At 35.5% G+C, this 26,146-nt stretch overlaps 2 protein-coding genes across 4 annotated transcripts in view; both read left to right on the forward strand.

Annotated features, from left to right (window-relative positions):
- The window catches only part of LOC146538701 (uncharacterized), a 178,520-nt gene that overhangs the window by 61,268 nt on the left and 91,106 nt on the right, over nt 1-26,146 (forward strand). The gene's annotated exons all lie outside the window — the stretch shown is intronic.
- The window catches only part of LOC146538702 (cytotoxic granule associated RNA binding protein TIA1), a 102,325-nt gene that overhangs the window by 54,625 nt on the left and 21,554 nt on the right, over nt 1-26,146 (forward strand). For 2 of the 3 annotated variants that reach the window (XM_085187315.1, XM_085187313.1), the window contains exon 2: nt 17,070-17,472. In XM_085187315.1, coding sequence (XP_085043441.1) covers nt 17,277-17,472 — 196 coding nt within the window. In that variant the 5' untranslated portion in view covers nt 17,070-17,276. Of the gene's footprint in view, nt 1-8,579; nt 8,619-17,069; nt 17,473-26,146 lie in introns of all 3 variants that reach the window. The other variant, XM_085187312.1, reaches the window with a different exon arrangement.

Genomic DNA, 26,146 nt, shown 5'->3' on the forward strand with positions numbered 1-26,146 from the left:
AAGGGACCGTGACGAGGATAAATACTTTGTTAAACACCCCCTGTCATTTGACGGGCGCGGGCTATAGGAGAGAGCGGGAGCGTTTTAATTTGGTTTATGTATTCCAGATCCACGTTGTATCCTGTATCTTTATACAGGAAACAAGAGGTAGCGGAGCTCGATACCGTGCTCTGACTTGTTACCAGAGTTAGGTTATGATAATAATAAATTTCCCAAAGAGGAAATTTAAATACACCACCGTCGTGTCTACATTAAGATGTTGTGTCGTTGCGCTACGGCGCAGGAATATGGACTTAGTATTCAATTTAAATAATGTAACAAAATTAGGTATTTTTATCTTTATCTTTATAATTCTAAACTACCCTAGAAAGTAACCAAATTCTAGATTATTTTTTTTCGATTGTAATCACATAGATAGATAAATTAAGTGTAGACTGATGGTGCTAGCTTAAGCAAAGTTAACTGAAAGTTACCACTGAGACACTGAGAATTACAAAAATTCTAACTAGTTGTCGTCCGCATCTTTGTTTGTTTCACTTTAGGACTAACTTGAAAATTCCAATTTGTTCTCCTTCTCCGAGAAATCATCTCTTAGTGCTCTCCAACACAAGGAGTGTCTACCTATATGGCAAATTTCAATTTCAAGTTCAGTAGTTTCGTCTGTACGTTGTCTGTCAGTCATTAAGTCCAAATGGTGCGGGTTCAGGTCAAACTACGTTCTAAGGGTCCCTTTTTTCTGAATGTGGGATAGCACTTTAAAATTATTGTAAATTCTTATAACTTGTACCAAACACAAAAATACCTTTGTGTAGTCAGCCTTTGATGTTTCAACTGGATAGTTTGTGTAGCGTTTTGAAATTTTAAACTTTATTATCTTTAGGTCAACCGGAAACTGTAGCGAGTGGCTGGAGCAGTGGGTCTAAACCACCCCCTTGAGGCCAGTCGCGGCTCAGGGGACTGTCTCCGCGACAGGTGTTGAAACCACTCAACGGAAAATAGTGTTCTTGAGAACGTACTGCCTTAGTACTATATAGGTTCCCTCTGAAAAAAAAATCTATTTTTACCAGAAAAAATTGCTTCATTGGAAGCGCTAACCTCATAAAAAATCCAAAACAAAATGTTGGATAGTCCATTTATCGAGAACTACTATATATAGACTACGAGTGTATTACATGATATTAATCGTTTCAATGTAACCTACTGTACCTGTATCTTCAAAAGCTAGTCACTAAATAACAATGATCCATTTCAAACACGCAGCTATCACGTTGTTTTGCACGCTAAGTCAACTTTGATCCCGTATCCCGCTTGACGGCTAACTGGCAACTTGACACGTTCCGTTTGACGCGTGACAAATAAGTGACGGGGCGGCGGTTGTGTTTGTTAAACACTGTCATAATTAAACGTGACATGACATGGCGTGACGTGGCGGCGTGTCAGAGTTGTAAGAATTTATGGGTTTAACTTGTATTGAGATGGTGGCTACTTCCATTCTCGTAACATTTTTTGTTTCATTTACTGCTTATAAAAGGATAGGCAGGGAATCATTTGTTGAAAGTCTCCGTCCTCTACTTTTTCCTTTTCCTTTCAACAACATCATTTATGGGAGCTGATTGTAAAAAGGACGGTGGTTGGTTCAATTCCCATTCAACACGCGATGTCTTGTGTCTTAACACTAGGTTCCCTCTGCATACAATGCGGGAACACAAATAAATAAATAAAGATAAACAAATGAATGTACAGGACGTACATAAAGCACTGTTGTAAGTGTCCATAGCTGGCGTCTAAGTCAGTTAAGTTGTTTCTGAGATTAGCGTGTACAAACGCACTGACAAACAGATGAGCAGACAAACAGTAAAATAGTTTAAAAGTTTTTATCTTGGGTTCTATTACATTGAACTAACAATAGTTTTTCTCGTATATCTATCTTTCTTGTACATACGCCAAATAGTAACTATTTTATTATATGTACTGATTGATTATAATGTTAATATAGAGAACTATTTTAATCCGTCCAGAGGTAATTTTTTTTATATTAATTAATTTAATTTAATTTAATATAAATAAATAAATCCGCCACTCTGCTCCACTTAACTTTGCCCTCACCTTTGCTTTCCCTGCTACATGCGGGATACAGCGTGAAACTAAAAAAAATCCGTCGCCCACAACTTTGTTTGTAGTTTGCGTCTTAAGAGGTAAAATGGAAAATCCAGCTTATGCTCGTTATCCTGGAAATTCCCCTTTCAGTGCTCCCCTAACCTAACTTACTTACATGACAATTTTCTACTTTTTAAGTCCAGAAGAACGGAAAACGAAAGAGTCTTGTATATCTAAATTATTATATATTTAATTCACTGAGTGGGAACCGAACCCAGAACCCTGTTTTTACAGTCGCACTCTTGTGCCCCTGCGCCACGATGGCCTCATGTAATAGGTTATTTTCATTAAAATATAATTCCCAAAGCACTTCTAAGCCCAAAGATTTTCAACAATTCATATATATAACTTTGACTATCAAACAATTCTGACAAAAGGTCTTATCAACGATTTACTTTGTTCTAAAGTAAGAAAATCCTTTTGAGATAATAATTTTGAAGTTAACTCAGTTGAAGCATAGTCGATAAGGTTGTAAGTTCAATTCCCGCCCGGGGGAAAGAATTGTTTGTATTTCATCTCTCGGACAAGTCGAAGTCAAGTCCGCTTAAAACAAAACGCGGCGTTGAGTTCCACCACTCACGTCACTAAAAGCGGTCAGTGTGAAGGGAGCGGAGTGTTTTAATACTGGGTCTCCTCTGCCTAACCTGCTATATGCGGTGCGAAGTGCGAAGCTAAAAAAGAGCAACAAATAGTTTTTTTGTTTCAATAATCCTCAACTTTTAAAGGAAAACAATGCGTGTTGAGTGGCGGAACTCGACGCCGTGAACTCAAGCTTCCATTGAACATTCTTCAATCACAAGTAATACTCTAAGTAAACTTTAAGGCACAAAAGCCCTGAATGTGGAGATGTCTTGTTTAGAAACAAAAGAAACGGGTCGTGGTCTTGTTACCTGCTTATTACTGTGAAATGTGTGATACATACATACATACTGTAGACATACAAATGTTTGTATAAAACTAGTTTTTATAGAGTCACCTGTATCCCGCATGTGGCACGATACACACAATGGACCCAGTGTTAGGACACTCCATTTCCCACTTCGTGTTGAGTGGCGGAACTCAACGCTGCCCTTTATTTACTCTGGTAAAGAGTAAGAGAGGAAGAAAAATATTTAAATATAATCATTTGCCTGACCGTCGCGACAAACGCCTCGTTTAGTGAATCCTGCCAACATTATAAATATCATGTGAAAACTTGTAAGGACGGGTGTTTGACTTCACGCTGTATCCCGCACAAAGCAGTGTAGGCTGGGCACTCTCTGCTAAATTCTGGACGCATTCTGTATTGAGTGGCAGAACTCAACGCCGCACTGTGTTTCGGCACCAGAACGAACAAATGGTACAACATTTACAAACGTAAATAAATATTCCTCTTTCTCGAATGGGAATCGAACCCACAACCGTCGCGTTACGGTCACTAGTATATAATAAACTAGGTATCGCCTGCGGTTTCGCCCACGTTGTCATATGACACATTCTAATTGCGGAGGTAGCTCTGACCGCAGGTACAGTGGGTTACATTTTTCAATTCCACTAGTTCCTGAGCTTAACGCTTTCAACCATACACGCTCTTCAGCTTTAGAAGAGATGCTTCAAATATATTTTAGTTTAGTAAACATTTTAGTTTAGAAGGTTTCGTTTTAAAAGGTCCACACATAGATTAGTGTTACATACTCAAAGTTATTTTATATTAAGAGACTTCTTAAAAATAAATGTACTTACATAAAAATCCTTTTGTATAAATAATACCTTCGTAATTTTTTAGGGTTCCGTACTTCAAAACATAAAACGATCCCCTTATAGGAAAACTATTTATGTACAGATCGCGTGGATTTATCAAGTTAATATAATATCAAATATTCAATATATGGTATACGGTCTCTTAGAGAATATAAAAAAATAGTCTCTAAGTGAACGTCAGTAATATATACAAGCATTTGTGCATCGACTTTGCTGCATTTTGTATGGGACTCGCTGCGTTATTAGAATCTATGGGGACTTCCATTGAACTGACATTTGCCAAGAAAAGATAATTTACAACATAAATAAAGAAATAATCATCCAGAGCCGCGGGTTCAAATCCCGCTTCGTTCGAATTTTTATACGTTTTGTAAATACGTATTTATCTTTCCTAAGTGTGGAATACAACTTTAAAATTGTTGAAATAAAAAAAAATGTAATGTAAATATTTAATAGTGAGCTTTTTAAGGATCCGGTTCAATTCGGCACGATTTTTCCAAGCAAAATATTAGACATATCCACATAAACTTAAATTTATAATATATATTTATGTAGCATCATGAGTTTCTTTGCTTGTATCTTCTCATGAGCTCAACTCTTTGAACGGGCTTTTTTCGAGTCAAAATTGCACATTTTTTTTTTTGGTTATTTTGTTTGGCATTTTTTTTCTATTTTATGACATGTCCAAGTAAATGTTAAGCATTTTTATGGAATAAACATATTTTGAATTTGACTTTGACTTTGACTTTGCATCACGCTGTATCCTGCACACGGCAGGGTAGGCAGGCGGAGGCGGAAACTAGAGTTAACACACTCTGTTCCCCATTTTTCGTTGAATTTCTGAGTTTCATTGTAGAGGAACATTGCGTGTTGAGCTGTTGCTGTTGGCGGAACTTAACGCCGTGGTTTATCTTCTTACTAGAGCAAGAAAATGAGAATAATTAATTCCCAAATAGAATTGATCCCAAAGCCGTCGCGTTTACAGTCGGACGTTGTGCCGTTCATGCTGTAATTTATTATTCATATTCGTTTTCTCTTTTAAATTTCTGTAGTTTTTTGCAGCTGCCATTTGTAATGCAACGCTACAATATTTTTTTATTTCACTCTTAATTAACAAAGAAAGGTGCTTCTGTTGAAATGAAATGTTTCACGTGAAAGTAGAATTCAATACCAGTTATTTTTTAACGTTCACGCTGTATCCCGCATATCCCGTGGAGTAGGCAGAGGAAAACAAGTATTACTGAAGCATCTGCTCCGATCAGTGAAATGAAAATATTTTCAATAGAAACATCGTTTCGAAATTTCAATACGACAGTTATCATGTATTATGCACGTATAGAAGTTAAGGGCAGGTAGAGAACCCAGTGTTAAAACTCTCCGTTCCTCAATGCAGGCGCGCAGTCGCATTAACTTATTACCGAGCGGGGGAATATACAATAATTCATTACCCTTAGTGGAAATCGAACTCACAACAATCACGTCTCCTCTGCTATCATATTCCAAATTCATTTAAAACGGATAAATAGATCACTATCTCCATTCATTCCACAAAATTGGTTTCAAGTAACGTTTAGTATCTCTTCAAAGGCGGTCAAATTCAATATAAATTCCGTATGCAGAGGTTACTCAAGTAAAAGATCTTCCCTCTTAGCTTATTAAGATATATACGGTGAAGGAAATGCCTTTTTCTATATATTTGTTCTTTAGATACACGCTGTATTGTACACATAGCAGGGTACATAGAGGGAACCTGGGAACCTAGAACTAAGATGTGTGTTCCAGATAAAACACTTCCGTTCCCTACTTTCCGTTAATTCTACAGGCATTGCGTGTTGAGTGGCGGAACTCAACGCCGCGCTATGCCTCGTTACCACTGGAAGTACTCGGTACTCTCGTCCTCTGTCTACCCCGCTGTGTGCGGGATACAACTTGATGCTAATTAAGAAAATGGTAGTATCACTGTCTTACATCATTAATGCTAGCCTCTGATCTCCATTTTGTGCCTAATTTCGAAGTAATGAAACATTGATTGGCATAACTAAACGCCGTGCTTTGTTTATCAGAGCCGGAAAACAATTCATTCCCCCGATTAAAATCGAACCTATAGCCACCTCGCTTACAGACACTGCCCCACTGCGCCATAATAGAAGATTAATTATAACCATATTTGCTTTATAAAATATATACGCGTTCCTAACAAAGAGGTTTCTACTAGGCATGCGTGGGAAGAGAGAGACAGAAAACCGGTCGAAGTCATTCAACGCAACGCGTTAGAGCGAGACAGGTGTAGTCATAAATTTAAAAACATATAATTAGATGGCCGTTTCAAAATTTTCACTTAAACTAAATTTTTTGTTAGACCTAGATCATGATTCAATATAATTAAATCTTATTTTGTATGGTTAATGTCTATTCTGCTATATGCGGGATGGTGCGTGAAACTGAAAAATAAAATGTTTTTAGCTTACCCACATTTTTTAGCTTTTTACTAGTGATCTACACACCGCTTCACCCGCTTAAACTTAATGTTATATTCTGGCTAAATTATACATCTTTATATTCCATTCTATTCCATCAGGAGTAAATGTATTATATCGATACATCCCCTAAAACTTCACATTGTTCTGCATATAGCAGGGTAGGCAGTAGGGTAGGTAGGAGCGTAGTGCTGAGACACTCCATTCTCCACACACGTCTGGGCACCTCAAAACTACCTCAAAAACGGAAATTCCCATTCCCCATATTGAAAAATGAAAAAGTCGGTCAAAAAGAGACGTATCCTGTACGACTACAGTAAGTGGTTCGTTAATTTTCATAGTTCCCCCGTTTGTTGGTGATAATTTGTCACGCGATCGCTAACTCGTTAACTATAGTAAGATATACTAAGCTATAGATAGCGATATATTTCTAATATAGAGAACTGTATTTTGCTATATTTTTTGTTACTGACTGTAAATGGGAGTGTGGGTTCAATCCCCACTTGAATGATTGTTTTTAATTTTATTTTTTTCACTTTTGACAAAACGCTGCGTTCGACTCCATCATTCAACACGCAATGTCTCGAAAGTTCTCGTTTTTTCCTCTGCTATTTAGGGAACGTAATGTGACTTTAAAGTAAACTTTAAGAAAAAAGTTATTTCATTTTCTGTGACATAAAAAACTGGCATTGTAAGCTATAAGATATAATCTAGAACCACGTTCTACGTACACGTCCACATGTTCATAGTAAATCTATACTTTTTACAAGCTTTTATTTGACTTGCCGTGTTAGTACGTGTGAAATTTTGCAAGCTTAACTTGACCCACTTCCCAGTGTCCGATTGGACTGAAATTTGGATTACGACTTTAGTTCTCATTGTTAACCCAAAGTGGACGCCGCAACAAAATGGCGGGTTATACATTTTTGCACAATGCATCTGATATCAAAGGAAAAGGCTTGATTTGTACTTATAATAATTAGCACTAATAAAACACTATGAAAAAAAAAATATATTAATTTAAAAAGCTTGTTTAAAAAAAAAATTGAAATTTATATTTTTCGAACATTATAAAGCTAATGTATAGTTGAATGCGTTAATCGATCGACTTGCAAAAAATATTTTTGTCTTGGATTTAACCCATTAGCTGAGAAAGGTTGTATTACATTGAGTTAATAATGTAGATGTAACATACTGTACCTCAGAGTAAGTCACTTCAGGCACTTAGGATGTCATTTAACATGCACAAATCGTGGTCATTTCAATTTGTCTGCGTGAGCTAGACGTATCTACAATCAAGTGAAATCTATATTTATAAAACTCTTCCATTACTGAGTCACTGACAGACACACAGACGAACTACTGGATTTAGAAATGAAATTTTTAATTAGTCAAAATAGTTTAGGGAGTGTAGAGAAATTAGCTCTAAGAAATTAGAACTCGATATTCATACGCGGACGGATAAAAACGGGATTACCCATGTCGTGTTCGTCTTCTGTCCCATAGGTCCTTAAGTCCACACAAACAATATGCGGATGACGACTAGCTAGCTAGCTACAACATAAAACCGATAGCTACATAGGTGTAGCTACGAGTGCAGCACAACCTTTATAAATCCCAAAGCAAGTAGCGTGCCACATTGTCACGAACACGCAACTAAAACAGAAAAAACAAAATAAATAATAATTTGTTATTATTCATAAATGACCATTTCCACGTCTCATATCTGTAATGGTCAAACCACATAATATTATACAGGGTGCTAAATAGGGGATCGTTTTGTTGGGAAAGGAGAAGGGGAAGGTTGGATGAAGTTATTTTTTAATTAAGACTTTCATATTGATGGAGGTCTGTGTACTACAGTACTGTAAAGCGTCGTGGTTGCGGAATCGATTCCTACTCGTGAGATTATTTTTACTTTTTTGACCTAATGAAAAAGCGCGGTGTTGAGTTCAACCTCTTAAAATGCGGGATATAAAGTAAAGCTAAGAACTTTGATATTGAAGTGAACAGAAGGAAAGATTATAACGAATTTATGTGTTTTCTTTCTCGTTTTATCTCGCTAATTATTTCTCCCGAGTGGGTATCGAATTCACAACCGTCGCGTTTTACATCGGCTTTCCCACTGTGCCAATATTACCTCTATATATTTTTTAATTGTAATGTAAAAACAATGTAATAATATATTTTTTCTTTTTTTTTCAGAATTCGCTAACAATGGCAAAGGGAACAAAGATGCCTCAGGTGATTATTACCACCTCCACCCTAAACATTAAAAATAAAAAAAACCTAATAAAAAAATCTATTTTCAAAATCTTTTGTTATATTTTCATCTCTTGGAATAAAGATAAAAAATAAATTTAAAAAAATATGTTACAAAATATCTTTCAAATAAAATGTTAGTTCGGTCCCTCTACTCTACTCGGTTCTCGTAGGAAACTTTTCATTTCCAGTATAAAAGTATCTGATATTTAGTATGTCAATGAATACTTTTTTATTAGTACTATCATATAATCTTTTCGTACTTTAAGCTTCAGTTTCACTTAAAATACTAAACTTTTTATCACGCTGTATCCCGCATGTGGGAGGGAGGGAGGCAATCTAATATTAAGACACTATTTACTATACTATTATATAGAATGATTTTTTAAAGAAATTAGAATAAAATAAAAAAGCAAATTTGTTAACATAACAATCAATGATTATTCAGGCTTTTTATAAAAATATGTACATAATAATACATTATTCATACAAAAATAAACTGTATTTATACAATTCGATAACATATTTTTTTTAGATTTCCTCATAAATTTATGAAAGAAATAACATTTATATACATATTTATAGTGATATTATCTTATTTTTTTTAAGAATGGAAATATTTTTCCTCTCAATAGTAATGAAACACACCTATTGTGTTAACAGCCGCGACGGTCCCGAGTCCCCACAACCAATGGTTTTAGTCGTAGTACATTTATGTTCCTGTTCGTGACGCTGCAGAAACATCAAATGAGTAGAGAGTCACGTGGTACGTGACGCGGGCAAGTTTAGATAGTATGTGTCATAATAATATAATCAACTAATATAGTTTGTGTTGACTAACGTTCCTTGTGTAGTGATGTCCAATGTTATAGATTTCTCATAATAAGTAACTCTATTAGTAATTTCGCGCTTTTCGACAAAGTGCGGTGTTAAATCCCGCCATTCATCACTCAAAATTCATGGTTGAGTAGAAAACGGAGTGTCCTGACATGGAGGTTTTCTTTGCCTATTCTGATGAATGCCCCCATTCAGCTTGATTTCTGACATCAACCACTAACATAATCAAATTAAAAACACGAAAAATAATTCAAACTAGTCGTCGCCTGCAACTTTGCTTGCGTGGAATTTAAGATGTAAAATGGAAAATCTCATTTTTCCCCATCCTCATTAAAATTCTGAAATCTCCTTTCTTAGTTCTCCAACACACTCCCTACATGACAAATGTGAAGTTTCTAAGTCCAGTGGGTTCGTCTGTGCGCTGTCTGTCGCATCTATAACTTACAATTACATTTTGAATATATAAAACGTCGATATAGATATTTACAGATATGCACATCACTATTCAGCAAAAGGGCTCGCTAATCAAATTACTTAATTTTCAAATAGACACTCTGGGGACAGTCGTGTTTATTATATGTACATATTGTACTCGTATATGGTGGCGCAGCGGCACAAGGCTGTCACTGTACTGTACGCGACGGTTGCGGGTTCGATCCTCACTCGAGGAAGTGAAATAATTACTTACGTTTATATTTCCATTTGTTCGCTCTGATGTCGAGGCAAAGCGCGGCGTTGAATTCGGCAGAAAGTGGAGAACGGAGAGTCTTAACACTAGGTTCCCTGTGCCTACCCTGTGTACCCCGCTGTGTGCGGGATACAACGTGAAGGTGTTTTGAATTTTTACATAATCAATAAATTTGTAATTTTAAATTATTGCCATAAAAGTACACTCCACCAATAATTGTCTCAATCGGGAATCGAAGTAACTCCAGCCGCAAATTTCCTAACGGTCAACATCATATACGTAGTATAGCTTACATAAGAATTGCAAACAAAATTTTCTCATTGATCAACCCTTACTTTTAGTACACTGTTTCTACCCTCATTCAAAGTATGGTTAACAAAAAATATTATATTATGTGTATTTTTTTGTTTTTTTTATTTTATTTTTGTAATAAATATAAAAAGTTATCTCAACACAGTAGTTAGTACCTGACTATAAAGTGACGGGTTTGATTCCCAATCGGAGGAAAAAAATATTTTGATTTCCTTGCTCTGGTAACAAAATAGACCACTCAAAACGGAATGTCGTAAATTAGATAGTAACACTAGGTTTCCTTTACCTACCCTGCTGTACACGGATACAATGTGAATCGGCAACAATGTGAATTTCAATTTTTTTTTCTATCGCTACTCTAATGCATCCCTCTATTAAAACGTTTTAATACTTTACTTGCCATACATTAAACTAAATTACTTTGTACTTTGGCAAATGCAAAATTTTTGTCCGTCCGTTAGTCACTAATAGCCATTAAACTAAAAGGTCGGGATTTCGATTCTGTTGAAACAAAAGCGTAGATAGCGCAATGAGAATGTTAGTGTGCTAATAATATTATCATTTTAAAGACTTTTTTTTACAAATTCAATGAAAATTCAATGAAAAATACTTTATATTATTATTTTTTTTTATTTATGAACTTTCTTACTTATATGCATCGAAACCAGTTAAGCCGTTTCTAAAATTAACGTGAAAAACGCGTTGACAAACAGATAAACATTTTAAAAGTCATCGTTTTGGGTTCTGTTACATTGATAAATGACCCTAAAAATAGATTTTCTCATGTATCTTCCACGTGCAGACAGCGATCAGTTACAATTTTATATATTATAGATTTAGGTACATTTACCTGCTCTGGTAAGTGTTCTGACTGTAAGCGCGACGGCGCGGCGGCACGACGAGTAACCATAGTAACCTCTAGCCAACGCGCGGCGTTGAGTCCCGTCACTCATCTCGCAATGTTTCGAATGTTGAAAGGTGCGTCGGTAGCGCAGTATTGTAACAATAGGTTTCCTCCACCTACCCTGCTGCAGGATAGAGCGTGAAAAGATTTTTGTATATATATTTTTATATAATTTTGGTTCAAATGCGTGTATGTGTATGTGTGTGTGTGTACGCATATATAAGTTATTTTAGTAAAGCTTGCTTTAACCTTTTATAAGGAACAATCGTTTAGTTAAATGTAGTGTGAGAAAGGGTTACTCGTGACCCATTTTATTATTTTTAACCCTTATCGACCTGTTGCTTTAGAAAAAAGTGAATAAAGGGTTGTAGGTTCAATTCAATCTTTCTCATTGGAAAATTTATAGTTTCATGCTACATCACCACAGCAAGTTAGGCAAAGAGAATCTAGTGTTGAGGCACTCCGTTCTAATTTTATCCTTTTAAATTTCCTCCTCTCTTATTTTTTTAAATATACGTGTATGGCTTTAAATAATGTATGGCTTCAAATAATGAAAAACACACACCAGTACACACATTAACGAGTAAACTACCTCGTCCTTTTGAATAAACAAATCTGTTAAAAATCATAGATTAAACGGAACGTAGAGTTTTTTTAACCATTATATTGCGAAAGTAGATCAGATCGAGCGCAGTATTGAGGCTCGCGATCGACATAAAATTCCTCCGGCAAAAGTGCTGCTCTGCTTACCCTGCTGAGCGGGATAATGCGTGAAGCAAAATAATTAATTCAAACTTACAAAAAACTAATTCATACAATAAGCGTCAAAAACAAGGGTATAAATGCTCATATGTTTTTATTATATTTATCTTTCAGTTGTGCTTGACAGACAACAAAATGAGCCTATGAGGGTTCCGTTATTTTCTTTTGAGGCACGAAAAACTGTGAAAAAAGAAAAAAGCCTCATATTTACTATAAGTTAGAAAAGGTCAATACAAGCACTTAAACAAACAGTGAGAAATATATTACACAAAGTAGACCATTGAGAACTCCCGCAGATTCACTTACAGGCGTTTGTTAAAAGGCTTTTTTATACATACACTAGCATTTACTTGCGGCCTCGTCCCGTTGTCAAATGGCAATAGTGACTCGTCGCGTGTGACACATGAGTCATGACACGCTTTAAGTGCGGGAGGTAACTCTGGCCGCAGGTAATATAGCCTATGCCCTATAGCCTTCCGCAATAAGTGGACTATTCCACTACAAAAGTAGTTTTTCCATTTGAACTAGTAGTTTCTGAAATTAGAGCGATCAATCGAACAAACTCTTCCGCTTTATGGTATTAGTTACAAATATTAAATTGTTTTCGGTCATATTAACTATCAAATAAAAGCTGCCATAAAATCATTTATGAAAATCACATGTGGCCTGAAAATTTAATACAATTTTGTTACGTTTTAATTAAAAACCTTCCAATCAATGATTATGGTAATGATATGAATAAAGAGGGGTTATTGAAAATAATAACTTGTGACGTCAGAGAGGGGGAAGGGGGGGGGGGTTGAGATATAAGTATAAATACATGTTTTTGGGGAGAGATTAAGTCCCCCAAAATTAAATTTTGTGTTGGATAGTGTATTTATTAAGGAAAAGTATAGGCTATACCCGAAGACCAAAGTTGCCTTTCGTACTTCAAATATGTCATGTGTCATGCACAACGCGGACGAAACCGCTGGTTCCTCTTATCCTATATCTTATAAAACAAAGTCGCTTTTCGTGTCTGTCTGAACTTTCTAACTCTTCTTCTTCTGAACCACCCAACGGATTTTTATGCGGTTTTCACCATTAGGTCGAGTATTTCTCAGGGAAGGTTTATATATAGTTTATTATTTGTACATTCTTATGTAAATTAACATAAATACGATAAATGTGTCTAAAGTCCTACCCGTTGAGACACTTTCGCGCATGCGCTGCTTTAATGGTAAATACTACATGAAAATAATGTACTGGAGTATTGTTCCTCTTAATAAGATCTACAAAAAAGTCCGCGAGAGCATATTTTTATCTTTTAAGGATAACGTGTAGTGATCATATTTCTGTCTAAAAATAGTAATTTCAATATATTTTTTATTGTGAGGGATATTTCTCCATAATGGTATTAATGGGTCATAATCAGAAAAAGTGCACATTTTGTGTCTTTTCTTGTCCCGCTACTTTGAATGCGTTTTAAAAATACAATTTTAAAGATAATTTAAATATTTTGCCATTTAAGATAAATTTACTTATTAACTTAAAGATTTTTGTAATATCTTAAATGTATTAAGGCTAATAATAGTATTTTTGTTAGTTGCAAAAAACTTTTCAAAATGCTTCCATACAATTTTTCGTGTCCCATTCACCACTTTACTTTTTAAAAATTGGTTTGTTACGAATATTTATGGTTTTATTTGATTTCAGATATGTTTATATTACTTTACTTTATGCATAATATTAAATAGAACTACTTTTATTGATACATTATTTAATAAATAATATATATTAATTAACTAAATTTGTCCCAAAATATTGTCTTTTCGTTACTCAGGGCTAGTAACGTACAATTAAATTATGAACGCAATTATTTTGAATGGTGTTTAATATTATTCTTTATTGTGGCACCATTATTCTAAAAGTCAATGCTGTCGTAGCTACAACCAGTAGTGTTCTCGCTGCAGTTGAGGGGTTCAAATGTTTTAAAGGGAATGCGTAAAATTACATCTCAGGGTTATAAACGGCTTTTATTTTGGTAAGTATTCTATAATTTGGTTTTCTTGTTTATGTTATTTGCTTCTTTTTACAAAATCTCAAAAAAGAACGTCAGTGCTTGCACATGCAACACGTGGCTTATGAGCAAATATTTAAAAAGGTTAGAATTTCTCAGACTTCATTCTCAATTTCGTTATATTTCGTTACGTAACGAAACTGAGAAAATATGAAGCCTAGTTCACAATTACGGTACCAATGTTTTCTTATATATGTTTATAATAAAATTTTATCGAACCGGTGCTTGTATATGGAAGATATGTATATAAGAAAAAAAAATTGCTGGCATATGAAAAAAAATATTAGTGACTTTTCATAACGTAAAGTAACCAAAAATAATGATTTTTAAGTTTTTTTGCTTGTTTGCTTGTTTGTCTATGTGTTTGTGCACGCTAATCTCAGAAACAGCTGAACCGATTTAGTTAAAATTTATTTTTATTCTTTCTGAAATTAGTTGTGATTTTGTGATTATTATTTTTTGATATATATTTTTGTATTTTCAGTAAGCGTAAGCTCCTATGTCAAATGCTGAAACAAATGCTTTTTTTTTTAGATATAGAGAACGTCTTAAAAAGACCAATCCTATTAAATATGAAGATATGCGGAATAAACACTTACAAAGCATTAAACTTAATTCCAATGATAACGACTCAAATTTTGATATATTTTAAAGTGAATTTAATTTTATCATTAACTTTGTGATCTCTAACTAGAAATATAAGTTTATTACGTTACGAACTAGCATTATTATATTGTTAATATTCTCACTTTGTTATGTTTTCTTCTTACATTTATAATCTGTTAATTCAACGATTGAACCTTTAAAATTTTGATCTGTGTCTCATTAAATAAAAAAAACAATAGTTTTATTCATATAATATCGTTATTTTGTTGTGTATAATGCCTTATGTCATCAGTTTCGTAACAAACATTATCAGTGTTGTTACTTATCAGTTACGTTACGAATTCGAAAATGTCCACTTTTTTGATTATGACCCTAATCCTTATCCTTTAAAATACTTTATTAAATTTCTACGTTAAACGAAGATAAAATTTGCTTTTTAAAATATTTCGAAATTGCGAATAGTTTTAGAGAAAAACGCATTTAATTATTGACACATCACGCCGTTCACACATCAACTGTATCGAGTTAAGTTTCACTTATCCCTTACTCTCAGCATATAAATAAGCATATTAGTTGGCCATTTAATGTAGATCAAAACTGTCTTTTCTGTTTTTCATTTTAATAAGTACTTTAGAAGTTGTTACAATATCAAAAAATCCTTGCTGCGAAACGCGCCTCGCGACGTTATGCTTATACAAGCGAGTCCGCCGCGCCCGCCTGCCTTACACGCATCGGTGGTTCAGTGGTAGAATGCTCGCCTGCCACGCGGGCAGCCCGGGTTCAATTCCCGGCCGATGCATTCTATTTAATTTTCGTCACAGGCAGCCACGTAGTGCTTGCTTTTCATCAGAGACAGAATACCCTCTTCAGCATTAACCACAAGATCGAAAAAAAAACCCGCCTGCCTCTATAGCAACGAAGATTTAGATGCGTTTGCACGTATTGGATAATTCGAGTTGAATGTATTATTTAATGTCATTTAACTATCTAAAAATAGTAATTTAAATATATTTTAATAAGTACTTGAAAAGATTAGTATCACAGATATAAAATTACGGTACCTACTAAAAAATCCTTGCTGTGTAAAACAATTGGAAAATCCTTATTGAAACTACGAAAATGCGGGTTGCATAAGGGGTTTAATTAATTTTCACATTATCTTAAGTGCTTTGCAAACATACATTATATGAATAATCCAGTAGTAAAAGCGGGCGAAGCCGCAATAGGGTCGCTAGTTAATATATACGTAAAATTTATTATAAAGGTTTATAGTAATTATCTACAATTTTATAATTTTTCTGCTAACAAGACAAAGCACGACGTTGAGTTACGCCATTCAACACGCAATGTATCGTAAATTAAGCGGTGCGGGAGAAACAGAGTTGTGTGTCTTAACGCACAGGTTCTCACTGCCTATCCTGCCTCATCAACTGCGCCTCAACGGTGTTCATTATTTTCATTGTAACATTCTAATTGAAATGGAATATTAACGTTATAAAAAATCCTTTGTAGCAACAAAAACAAAAGTTAATTCTTATAATTAAAAACGAAACGCCCTTGAGCTGCAAATAAATTGAATATCGCTGCCTTTTGGCGTTCTCATTATATTGTTTTTCTATCATCTTATATTACATTATATCGGCGAGCTTTAAAAACAGAAAAAGCAGAAAGAATAGAAAACCTCTACCTCTTGAGCCACGTCTACTGTCATCAGCTTTTTCATACATGTCTTTCAATGGTTTTTTATGCTTTTGCGTAATCTTCCTCCAGTATCATCAATACTGTGTTTTTGAAGTCGGCCGAGATCTCCCCATGCCTCCCCTACCACTCACTTTTACCTATTTCTTTCTAGGGTCACTGTCTCCCGCATACAGCAGGATTGGCAGAGGGAACCTTGTGTTAACACACTCCACACTTGTCACAAAATATTCGAGACATTGCGTCTTGAGTGGAAAAATTCAATGTCTCACTGTGTCTTGTTACGAGAGTGAAGAAATGAAAATAATATTTTTTTAAGACTAGGAATCGAATCCACTACTATTAGTACGGAATTTACATGTATTATATTATTACTATAATTCTTTTTTTTTAAATATAAATAAAAAAACATTTTATATACGACACCACCTCACGATACAAATGATATAAATAAATATGTTTATATATATATTATAATTTGAAATGACCACAACCGAGGAAACAAACAAGAACAACCGAATAACAAAGACTAACCAAACCAAAAGCAATAACCAATGTTGTTTCCAGGCGCTATAGTTGTAGATTGATAGCTATAGACAAAACAAGGTGATCTAGCAAATAGTATTATGTATTAAACTAACAAAAATAAAAGAACAATATTTACAAAACCTAAACAAAATAAATAAAATAAATTATAAGATTATTTATACAGTGTGTTTTAAATAATGACGGCGTAGATTACGGTTTTTAGCGAAAAACCGACAACCACAAACAATGTTAACCATGTCGACACTAATGATGCCAGCCGCAACAATGACGACAATGACGAACGCTGGGCCGATCCCGGTTGCCGCCGCTACCAAGCTGGAACCGAAGCTGCTGCAACTGCCACACCCTGCCCTGATGCCGCAAATCCAACAACCACCTCAGCATCATCATCAGCACCCTCATGGAAATAATAATAAACTTGGTAAACTTCATTCTCATTTTTATAGTTTATAAGCTTGATGTATAGAGAAAATGCGGTGACTTTTTTTAGCTTCACGTGAGTAGAGGAAACCTGGTGTTAAACACTCTGTTCCTCATGCGCCACCCATTTTTTGAGCTTCCTACCAGAACAAGGAAATGAAAAGAATGTATTCTCTCGATCAGAAATCGAGCCTACAAACGTCACGACGCGACGTGATGGTCTCTGATACAGTGTGAAATCGGAAATCGGAAATCGGTCATTTTTATACAAAACCGTTAGAAAAAATAGGCAGCGTTCTTAATTTTTTTCTAAAAAAATACTTATTCCAGGGTATCCAACTTTAGTGTGGCGACCTTAATTTGTAGTGATTTGTTCGAACGATATTGAATTCTATTTTTTATAAAACAGAGGTCACTTTTTTTTCTACAAAATTTACTTTAAAATTTCAAGCTCCACTGGCTATCGATACTTCTGTATATTAAAACCTCTTCAACAGATATCATTATTTTCTTATATTTATCATTATAATTGTATTCCCCCTGTGTTCAAATCCAGCATAAGCAGAGAAAACCTAGCGTTAAGAAAAAAATAATATTGAAGCAATCATGGTGCAGTGGCATAGCAGACTATAGACATGATATGGTGGATTCGATCCCCACCCGGGCGGGAGACGAGCCCACAACCAACTCACAATTAGATGCTGTACTGCTGCGCCATTCAATTTAATCATTTTAATGAAAGTATCATATCACCAAACAACCGATCATTACTCTTTAATGACACATAATTACTATTTCTTAAATTATAATATGTTCATATGAAATGACGTTCAAATTTCTATTCGTGCTATATCATATACCAAGACAACGCGCGACGTCTCGATAATTGTGCGGCGCATGGAGAACGGAGTGCTTGAACACTAGGTCCCCTTTGTACGGGGTACAGCGTGATGTGAAGCTAACTAGTGCGAGTCGGCTAGCGCACTGAGAATTGTAGGTCAACGGGAAGTTAAACTTATAAGAGTTGACAAAGTTGTTCAAAAGAAAACTTTGCGTACCGACTTTGTATGAAATGAAGTGGCTGATTTAAGCCCGGTTTCCTCCGCGAAAGAGAAATGAACGAAGGGGACATGAGCGGATAACGGTAAGACGGAAAGGACTTTAAGGGGCTTAAAATATGTTAACAACAAAATGACAAGGTGACTGTGTGACTGTAACGAGACGGTTGTGGGTTCGATTCCCACTCGGATGAATAAATTTTTGGACCGAAATCGAAACCATCCAAGCTCTGAGACCAATGAGCCATATAGAACTACTTATTTATGTTTTAGCAGAGGGATAGATACCATGTTGAGGTTTCACATATGATTCTTACAATGAATCATTAAGTTTTTGTACCTTTTGTAATAAAGTCTGCTTCTTTCCTTAGTGTAACAAGTTAAAAAAGTTAAAGTAACATTTTATTCATTAAGAATTCCTATTTTTCTTTGGAGATTACTCTAAAAACTATTAAATCTAAGTTGACTGAGCTAGCTAAAAATATACTCCAGACGGAATTGAACCTACGATCTTTTAGCACACAGCCTTTACATCACAAAACTCGACAACGCAGCTTGTTATAATAATTATAACCGAAATTATTCAACATAGTGACATAAATAAATATTTTTATGGAACAAGAACATGCGAACGTATAATGTATGTTTTTTTTATATAAAAAAATTAGGTCAATTAAATAATTGAATTTTTAATGTATTTGTATACGGCTTGTGGTCGTCGTGTCGGAGTGGGGTAGTGACTATCTGTAAATATGACGTTGTGGGTTCGATTCCCACTCGAAGGAATTAATTTATTTCATTCAGATTTATGTATAATCTGTGGAAATTTGATTGGCCTGTGCAAAAATAATTGTATACTTTAAATTAATATTTACTAGAGTCGTGTCGTTACTAGAGTGGAAATCAAACCCACATTTACAGTAGCACGGTTGTGCACGGCGCCACGACGGCTTCAACTTCTTTTAATTTATAAACCTAATGTGAATAATGTAATGACACATGTGAAATCCCTTGAGATATACACACCTTCACACTATTACGTAGGAAGAGTACGAATGAGGCTGTCGTGATGCATTGCCACTTTATATGGCTGTAAACGCAGTGGGTGTGGGTTCAATCCAAGCTCGGGGTGATCTTGTAGTGTCTTAATACTACGTTTTCTATGGCTACTCTAACATACGGGAAGAGGCCAGTCGTGGCGCAGGGGCACAAGCACAAGCGTGCGACTGTAAACGTGATGATTGTGGGTTCGATTACCACTGCTGTAACGAGACAAAGCTATGCCTAAATATTTTGACGGGAAGTGGGGAACGGAACTGTCGCCTCTGCCTACCGTGCTATGTAGGGGATATAACGGTAAACTAAAAAATGTAGGTATATATAATTCTACTAACTTTTGCCTGCGGCTTCACGTGGTTAAATAAAAATAACTTATGGGTTGTGTATGCACACTACATATTCTAGCCTGAGGTAACTCTCACCCCAGGTACCCACCGTACCACATTCACATACGTAGTCACATTTAAATGATCACAGCAACTTAGCCTATAATATTTCTCGTTTGGCCAGTCATGGCGCACGGTCACCAGCGTACGTCTGTAATTGCGACAGTTCTGGATTCGGCACAGTGCGGCGTTGAGTTCCTCCACTCAACACTCAATGCCTCGAGAATTCGACGAAAGTGCGAATTGCAGGTGTTTTATTGGAAACGAAGTGTCTTAACACTAGGTTCCTTCTGCTGCAGCACTACTAGGTGCAGAATAACAGGTTAGCCAGAGGGAACCTAATGAGGCTAAAAATAAATAAAATTAAAAAATTAAAAAAATACATGTGACGCTGCTATACTATATATAATACAAGAGGTGTAGAGGTGTATGTAGGCCGGTTGTCAAAAAGCAGTATAAGCCAGTTTAAGTCAAGTAAGGGGTGCGCTGCGCTTGACGGGCGACGTCACGTACGACGTCATATACACTACTCGCATATATGAACACTCACACTAATGAAAAGCTCATTGTAGACCTCGCACACTGAATGGTTAATAAGAGAATAGCTTCACGCTGTATCCACACATAGACTGGGCAAATGGAACCTACTGTCCAGACACGCCGTTGCCCTCGCACCGCCTAATTTTGGAGGCAATACGGATGGATCGGCGTAACTCAACACCACGCTTCTGACGAGAGCGACAAACTGAAAATAATTCATTTCTCGATTAGAATTCGAACCCACACCACGACAGCCTCGAATTCTTCAATTTGAGTAACTTATAGGTGAAGTCCACACATCTGTCAGACAGCATTAAAAAAATTAAAAGAGTAACATGAAAACTGTACACAGTACTCTCATTGACAAAGTAAATGTTATCCAAAAAAATACGGACAATAAAATAAAAAATTCACCCCGTATAACTTCATCCCAATAAGGGTGGAAAATGAAACCACTGTATACAGAAACAAACTGTATTTTTCAGAAATTAGAGTCGATTTTCATATAAACATCTGGGAAACTCGTATATTTTAGTCAAATTTCTATCTTATTCCAGAAGGTATTAGTTCCATTTCTCTTTTAAAACACACTGTATATGTTAGATTTAAGCAAATATATCTAAAGAAGGCTGTATTTGATTAAAATCGGGCTTACGTAGCGTAAAGTTGGTCGTTGATTCAATTTTGTACATCAATGTGTGTTAATTAATATAACGTAAGTAAATATTAAATGTATTTATTTACACATCCTGTATACATCTTTGCTAATATAATAAAACTGAATAGTTTGTTTGGTTGAACGCACTAATCTCACGATTGAAATAACCATTTTGTATCGGATAGTTCATTTATCTAGAACTACAAGCTACAAGGCTAAACGAAGCTTTTATTTATTTTCATTTGGCATATAAAAGATAATAATTATATTATATAAGAAAACTTATTGACTCAATAGAACATTGTCCGTATTTATACGTAGTGTATAGTATGTAGTGGCGTACGAGGAGAAATGTGTTGGCAAATGAAGCATCGAGTTCCGCCACTCAACACGCAATATGCAATATTGGCGGAAATGAAATATACAGTCTTGACACCAATACTGCTTTAAAATACCCCTGAAATAAAAAACAATATAATTATTATTAATTCTGCTCATCCAAAATTCAGCTTCGCTCTTCAAGCAAGTGTAGAACGGAATGTCTCTAGCTTCCCTCTGCCTGCCTATATGAGGGAAGCAGCGTGAAGCCAAAAAATATATTTGGCTACATTTCAATTCAGGATTTCAATCCATTCGTTTCCTTATACCCAATAAAATTTAACATCTTCAAATACGGAAGCAATCACAAGATTGCGCCTTTAAGATGCTCTCGATTTGATCGACTTCCGCTGGAAAAGTGCTGAAATTTCACCAGAACTTTCTGGGTTTAAGTATAATTTACAGTCAAAAACTTAATTGGAGGCCATCATGACTCCGGGGCACTTTACGTGCGACTTAAACGCGATAGTTATGAGTTCGATTCCCACTCGGGGGCATGAAATATTTTATATTTTCCTTTTCTCGCTCTGGTAACGTTCACAATTCGGCGGAAACTGGCGAACAGAAGTATCTTAATAGGGAACAGTGTGTCTTACCACTATCCGTTCCGTATATCTAGCCTGCAATGTGCAAGATAGATCGTGAAGCTAAAAAAAAATTGTTCCTCATAGAAAAGCTTACGCATGTTTAATTATTTTATAATATCCCAATAAGAACTCACACCTTCTTAATTTTAGTAAAATATTGACTTATTATCGCCGAATTCTCTATGCATTGCGTGTTGAGTGGCGGAACTCAACGCCACAACTCCGCCTCAAATATACATAGAGGCTTCAAACTAATTTCGGTAGAGCTTTGTCGTTTAGAAATATTTCATTTACTTCTAACTCGGCTCCTCACAAGAATTTTGTATTCCCTTATTAAGTAACGGTTTAATTTATAGGCTCTGAGCGTTTTAGTAGACTTATTATTATTATCTCACTGTAACCCGCATACAGCTGAGTAGGCAGATGGAACCTAGTGTTAAGACACCTCGTTCTCCTCACATCGAACATTTTTCGAAACATTAACACTCAACACGAGTTACGTTACTCAACGCCGTACTTTGTGTTGTTGCCAGTGCAAGGAAATGAAAATAATTATTACTCCCGAGTAGGAACGCTGTCCAACTGTGCTACGACAGCCTCTACAGAATAAATCAAAATTATCCTATTTAGATATCATAATTATCATTATCGCATCAGCTATTAGACGCCAGCTGCTAGACGTGGAATTTTTTTAAGGATCTCCATACACATATCCTAAAGTAGCTACAGTACATACAAATAACCACATGCAAACACGTCGCAGTGTTAAGTTCCGCCATTCAACTCAATACCTCAATAATTGGGTGGAAAATAAGGCGAGAAATTTATTAAATTAACAAAATAATAGGTTCCCGCTGTCTACCCTATGTGAGATACACTGTGAAGCTTAAAAAGTTATCATTTATGTAAGAATAATATTGTGCAAATTTATGGTGCAATATTTTATATTAGATGTGGATTACCCGCTTATAATTTTCACGAACCTTGTGTTCATCTAGTTGAGTTAGTTTAATTTCTGGTGTATTTTCTTCTTCCATTTTTTTACTCGTTTTCACAAAGTTATGAGTTCGATGGGATTCAACACTGTAATTTGTCCAACAAAATTGGATTTTTTTAAATATTTTACTGTGAAAAAAGGAAAAGTTCCGTTCTCCACTCACCACTCAATATTTTAGACATTTTCTATTTGTCTTGTTATCAAAGAATTGAACCCACAACCGTCGCATCTACAGTCAGACTGCGTCGCTTATGACTTAAGCCCATCGATATAACAAAGAATACCGTTTCTCATGTTTTCATTGTTTTTTTGCGGTTACCGTCTGTTTTTTCAGTGCTCCTGAAAATCTTTTGGCCCGAAGCGAAGAATAATATTTGCTGGAGGTACGAATATGATTTCGATATTTAAACATTAAACATGGTTTCGAAGGGTTTAACCTTTTTGCGAGTATCATCGACGTTGTGTGGGTTCGATACCGATCAGGGAAATCGTAACATTTAAAATATTCCTACCGCTTACATTAAACAAAACTAAACACCGAAATGCAGTACAAAAGTGTGGTATAATGTAATAGTCTTAAGGTTATCATGGCGCAGCGGTGCTATGTCTACTTGTGAACGCGACAGTTGTGGATTTATATCCACACGGGGGAGTAACTTATTTTCATTTTCTGTCGCTGGTAACCAAACAAAGGGTGGCGTTGAGTTCCGCCACTCAGTACGAATCTCGAATAACCTTCTTCTTCTCGAATAGGCATAATAGCACAAAAAAAACATGACCTTGAATCAGCACATTAATTTGTGAGATATGAAATTCGAACACCAAAATCGCTTTATATGTACACCTTTCTCAAATACCCTAAAGGCACATATTTTTTTCACTATTTGTTTTAGCACGATGTATTCCGCATATAGCAGGGTCGGCAGTGGGAACCTAAAGTGGCGGAACTCATTGTGTAAGCGAAGAAGAGAAAACGTCAGTGTTGCCGCTAATATGCAATGTCTCGAGAAATAAAATGTCTTAATAGTCTTTCTAATAAAAGATTCCCTGCCATGCGTGAAAAAACCTTACCTCGCTTTATTACCCAGACAAAGCGCGGCGTTCGGTCCCGACACTCTACTTAATTCAGGAAGAAATCTGAGAGCGGACTCTGCCTACTCTGCCTACTCTGCCTACTCTGCCTACCCTACAGGCCGCATTAAATATACTCCCGGGGGTGTATTGAACCCACTACCATCATGCTTCCTTTATTTTCTTCATGTTATATATATGTTTACAGCCGCACGCCTTACAATTATCTATTTAGCTTTAATTCCTAAAAACATTTTTCCAAACGTCGGATCCATCGCGAGTTGAAGGTTTTATGAGCGTTTTATTTTGAAATGATAATTTACTTGGAGAAGCTTCAAGTTTTCATGGAAAATAGGACTTTTGCTTACTAAATGTTTCAAAGTTGAAATTGGGTTAAATAAGTGACTATTTTCAGTTTAACTTGAGCAGGGTATTACTGTTTACGCGACGGTCGTCGGTTCGATTTTCACTCAGGAAGCAAATGGCTTTTATATCCCGACTATGGACAATAACAGTCTAATTATTGTAATATCTATTCTTAAAGTAGTCTTTCTAATTACTACTAACAATCATTTTAAATCAAAATTAAAAAATAAAAAATAAAATAACTTACAAAGAACTCAGTGTCAATACATTCCATTTCCCACTTTCCATTTTAATTAATTTCTCAAACATTGTGTCGAGTGACGGATCTCCGAGCCGCGCTAATCCACCAAAGTGAGAAAATGACAATAAATCATTCCCCCGAATGGTAATCGAACTCACAACCGCTGTATTTATAGTCAGGCACCCTACAAAGAAAAGAATTCAACAAAAACAATAACAGCGTAATGCGACAAACAATTTTTTGTGGGACTTAACGGGATAAGTGTAATGGTTCGGACATCTTTAGAGAATGCTTATTACCGGCAGGTTTTAAAGTAAAAAATATTTTTGGGAAACAAAATGAGATGGGTTTTCAAAGCGGCTTCAAACTTTGAGAAAGGAATAATGATTATATGTAACTAGGTCTTTTTTCTTTTCTTTTAACTTATGTTGTATCCTTAATATATCCATAATATAGCAGAGTAAGCAGATAAAAGCCGTTCCCCATACGCTTTCAAGTTTCAAATAATAAGTAATTCATTCTTTCGTGTGGAAATCGAACCCACTACCGCTGCGCCATAACTTAGATGCTTATGTTTAATTTTTCGATCTAGTGTCTGAACACTAGATTCCCTCTGCCTACTATTATCTATATAAAAAGGAAATATATTCCCATATTTAGTTGGTTTTGAATTCAGGGTAAAATTGGGGAACAGAAAGTCTTAACACTAGGTTCCTAAACCTAAGAGAAATGAGGGGCAAAAATATCACAACGGAATCACAAAAAGCAATTGGCCAATTTAAAAATCCCATCAGCATTTGTTACCAAAAACTTCCATTAAAAGTGTCCAAAACGTAAACTTTCTTAGCATTAAGAAAACAATTTTATTAGTCAGAAACACCCCAACTCCAAGTTTGGGCTGGTCTAATCCCGCTCTTATTAATATTCAAGCGGGATCCCGGTATCCCGGGATCCCGGGATTCGGGGCCCGAGATTGTTTTGAAGCCTTTCACTAAAATTGTTTACAATTTCAACGAACTATTCGCAATTAACGCAAAGTTTGGATGTTGTCCATAAATAAGAAAATATGTTGTGTTTGTTTTATACTTCGGTTGACTTTGGTTTGATATTGGTTTTTTATTTTACTCCGTATGTTTTCTTCGTTTTTTAGTCGTATATAAGATTTCTATTCGGGGGTAATTAATTATTTCCACTTCCTCTCGATACAACCAACCAAGCCCAAACACGCTCTGACAAGTTTGGTAGTGCTTACTCTGCTAAACTTGAAATACAACGTGAAATTAAAAAAGACTTCATCACTGTTTAATCATGTGAGGGTTTCACCGACTCTCCAG

This window comes from Heliconius melpomene, chromosome 6 (assembly GCF_056956725.1).
Source record: "Heliconius melpomene rosina isolate 202511_hmr_F chromosome 6, ASM5695672v1, whole genome shotgun sequence".
NCBI classification, from domain to species: Eukaryota; Metazoa; Arthropoda; class Insecta; order Lepidoptera; family Nymphalidae; genus Heliconius; species Heliconius melpomene.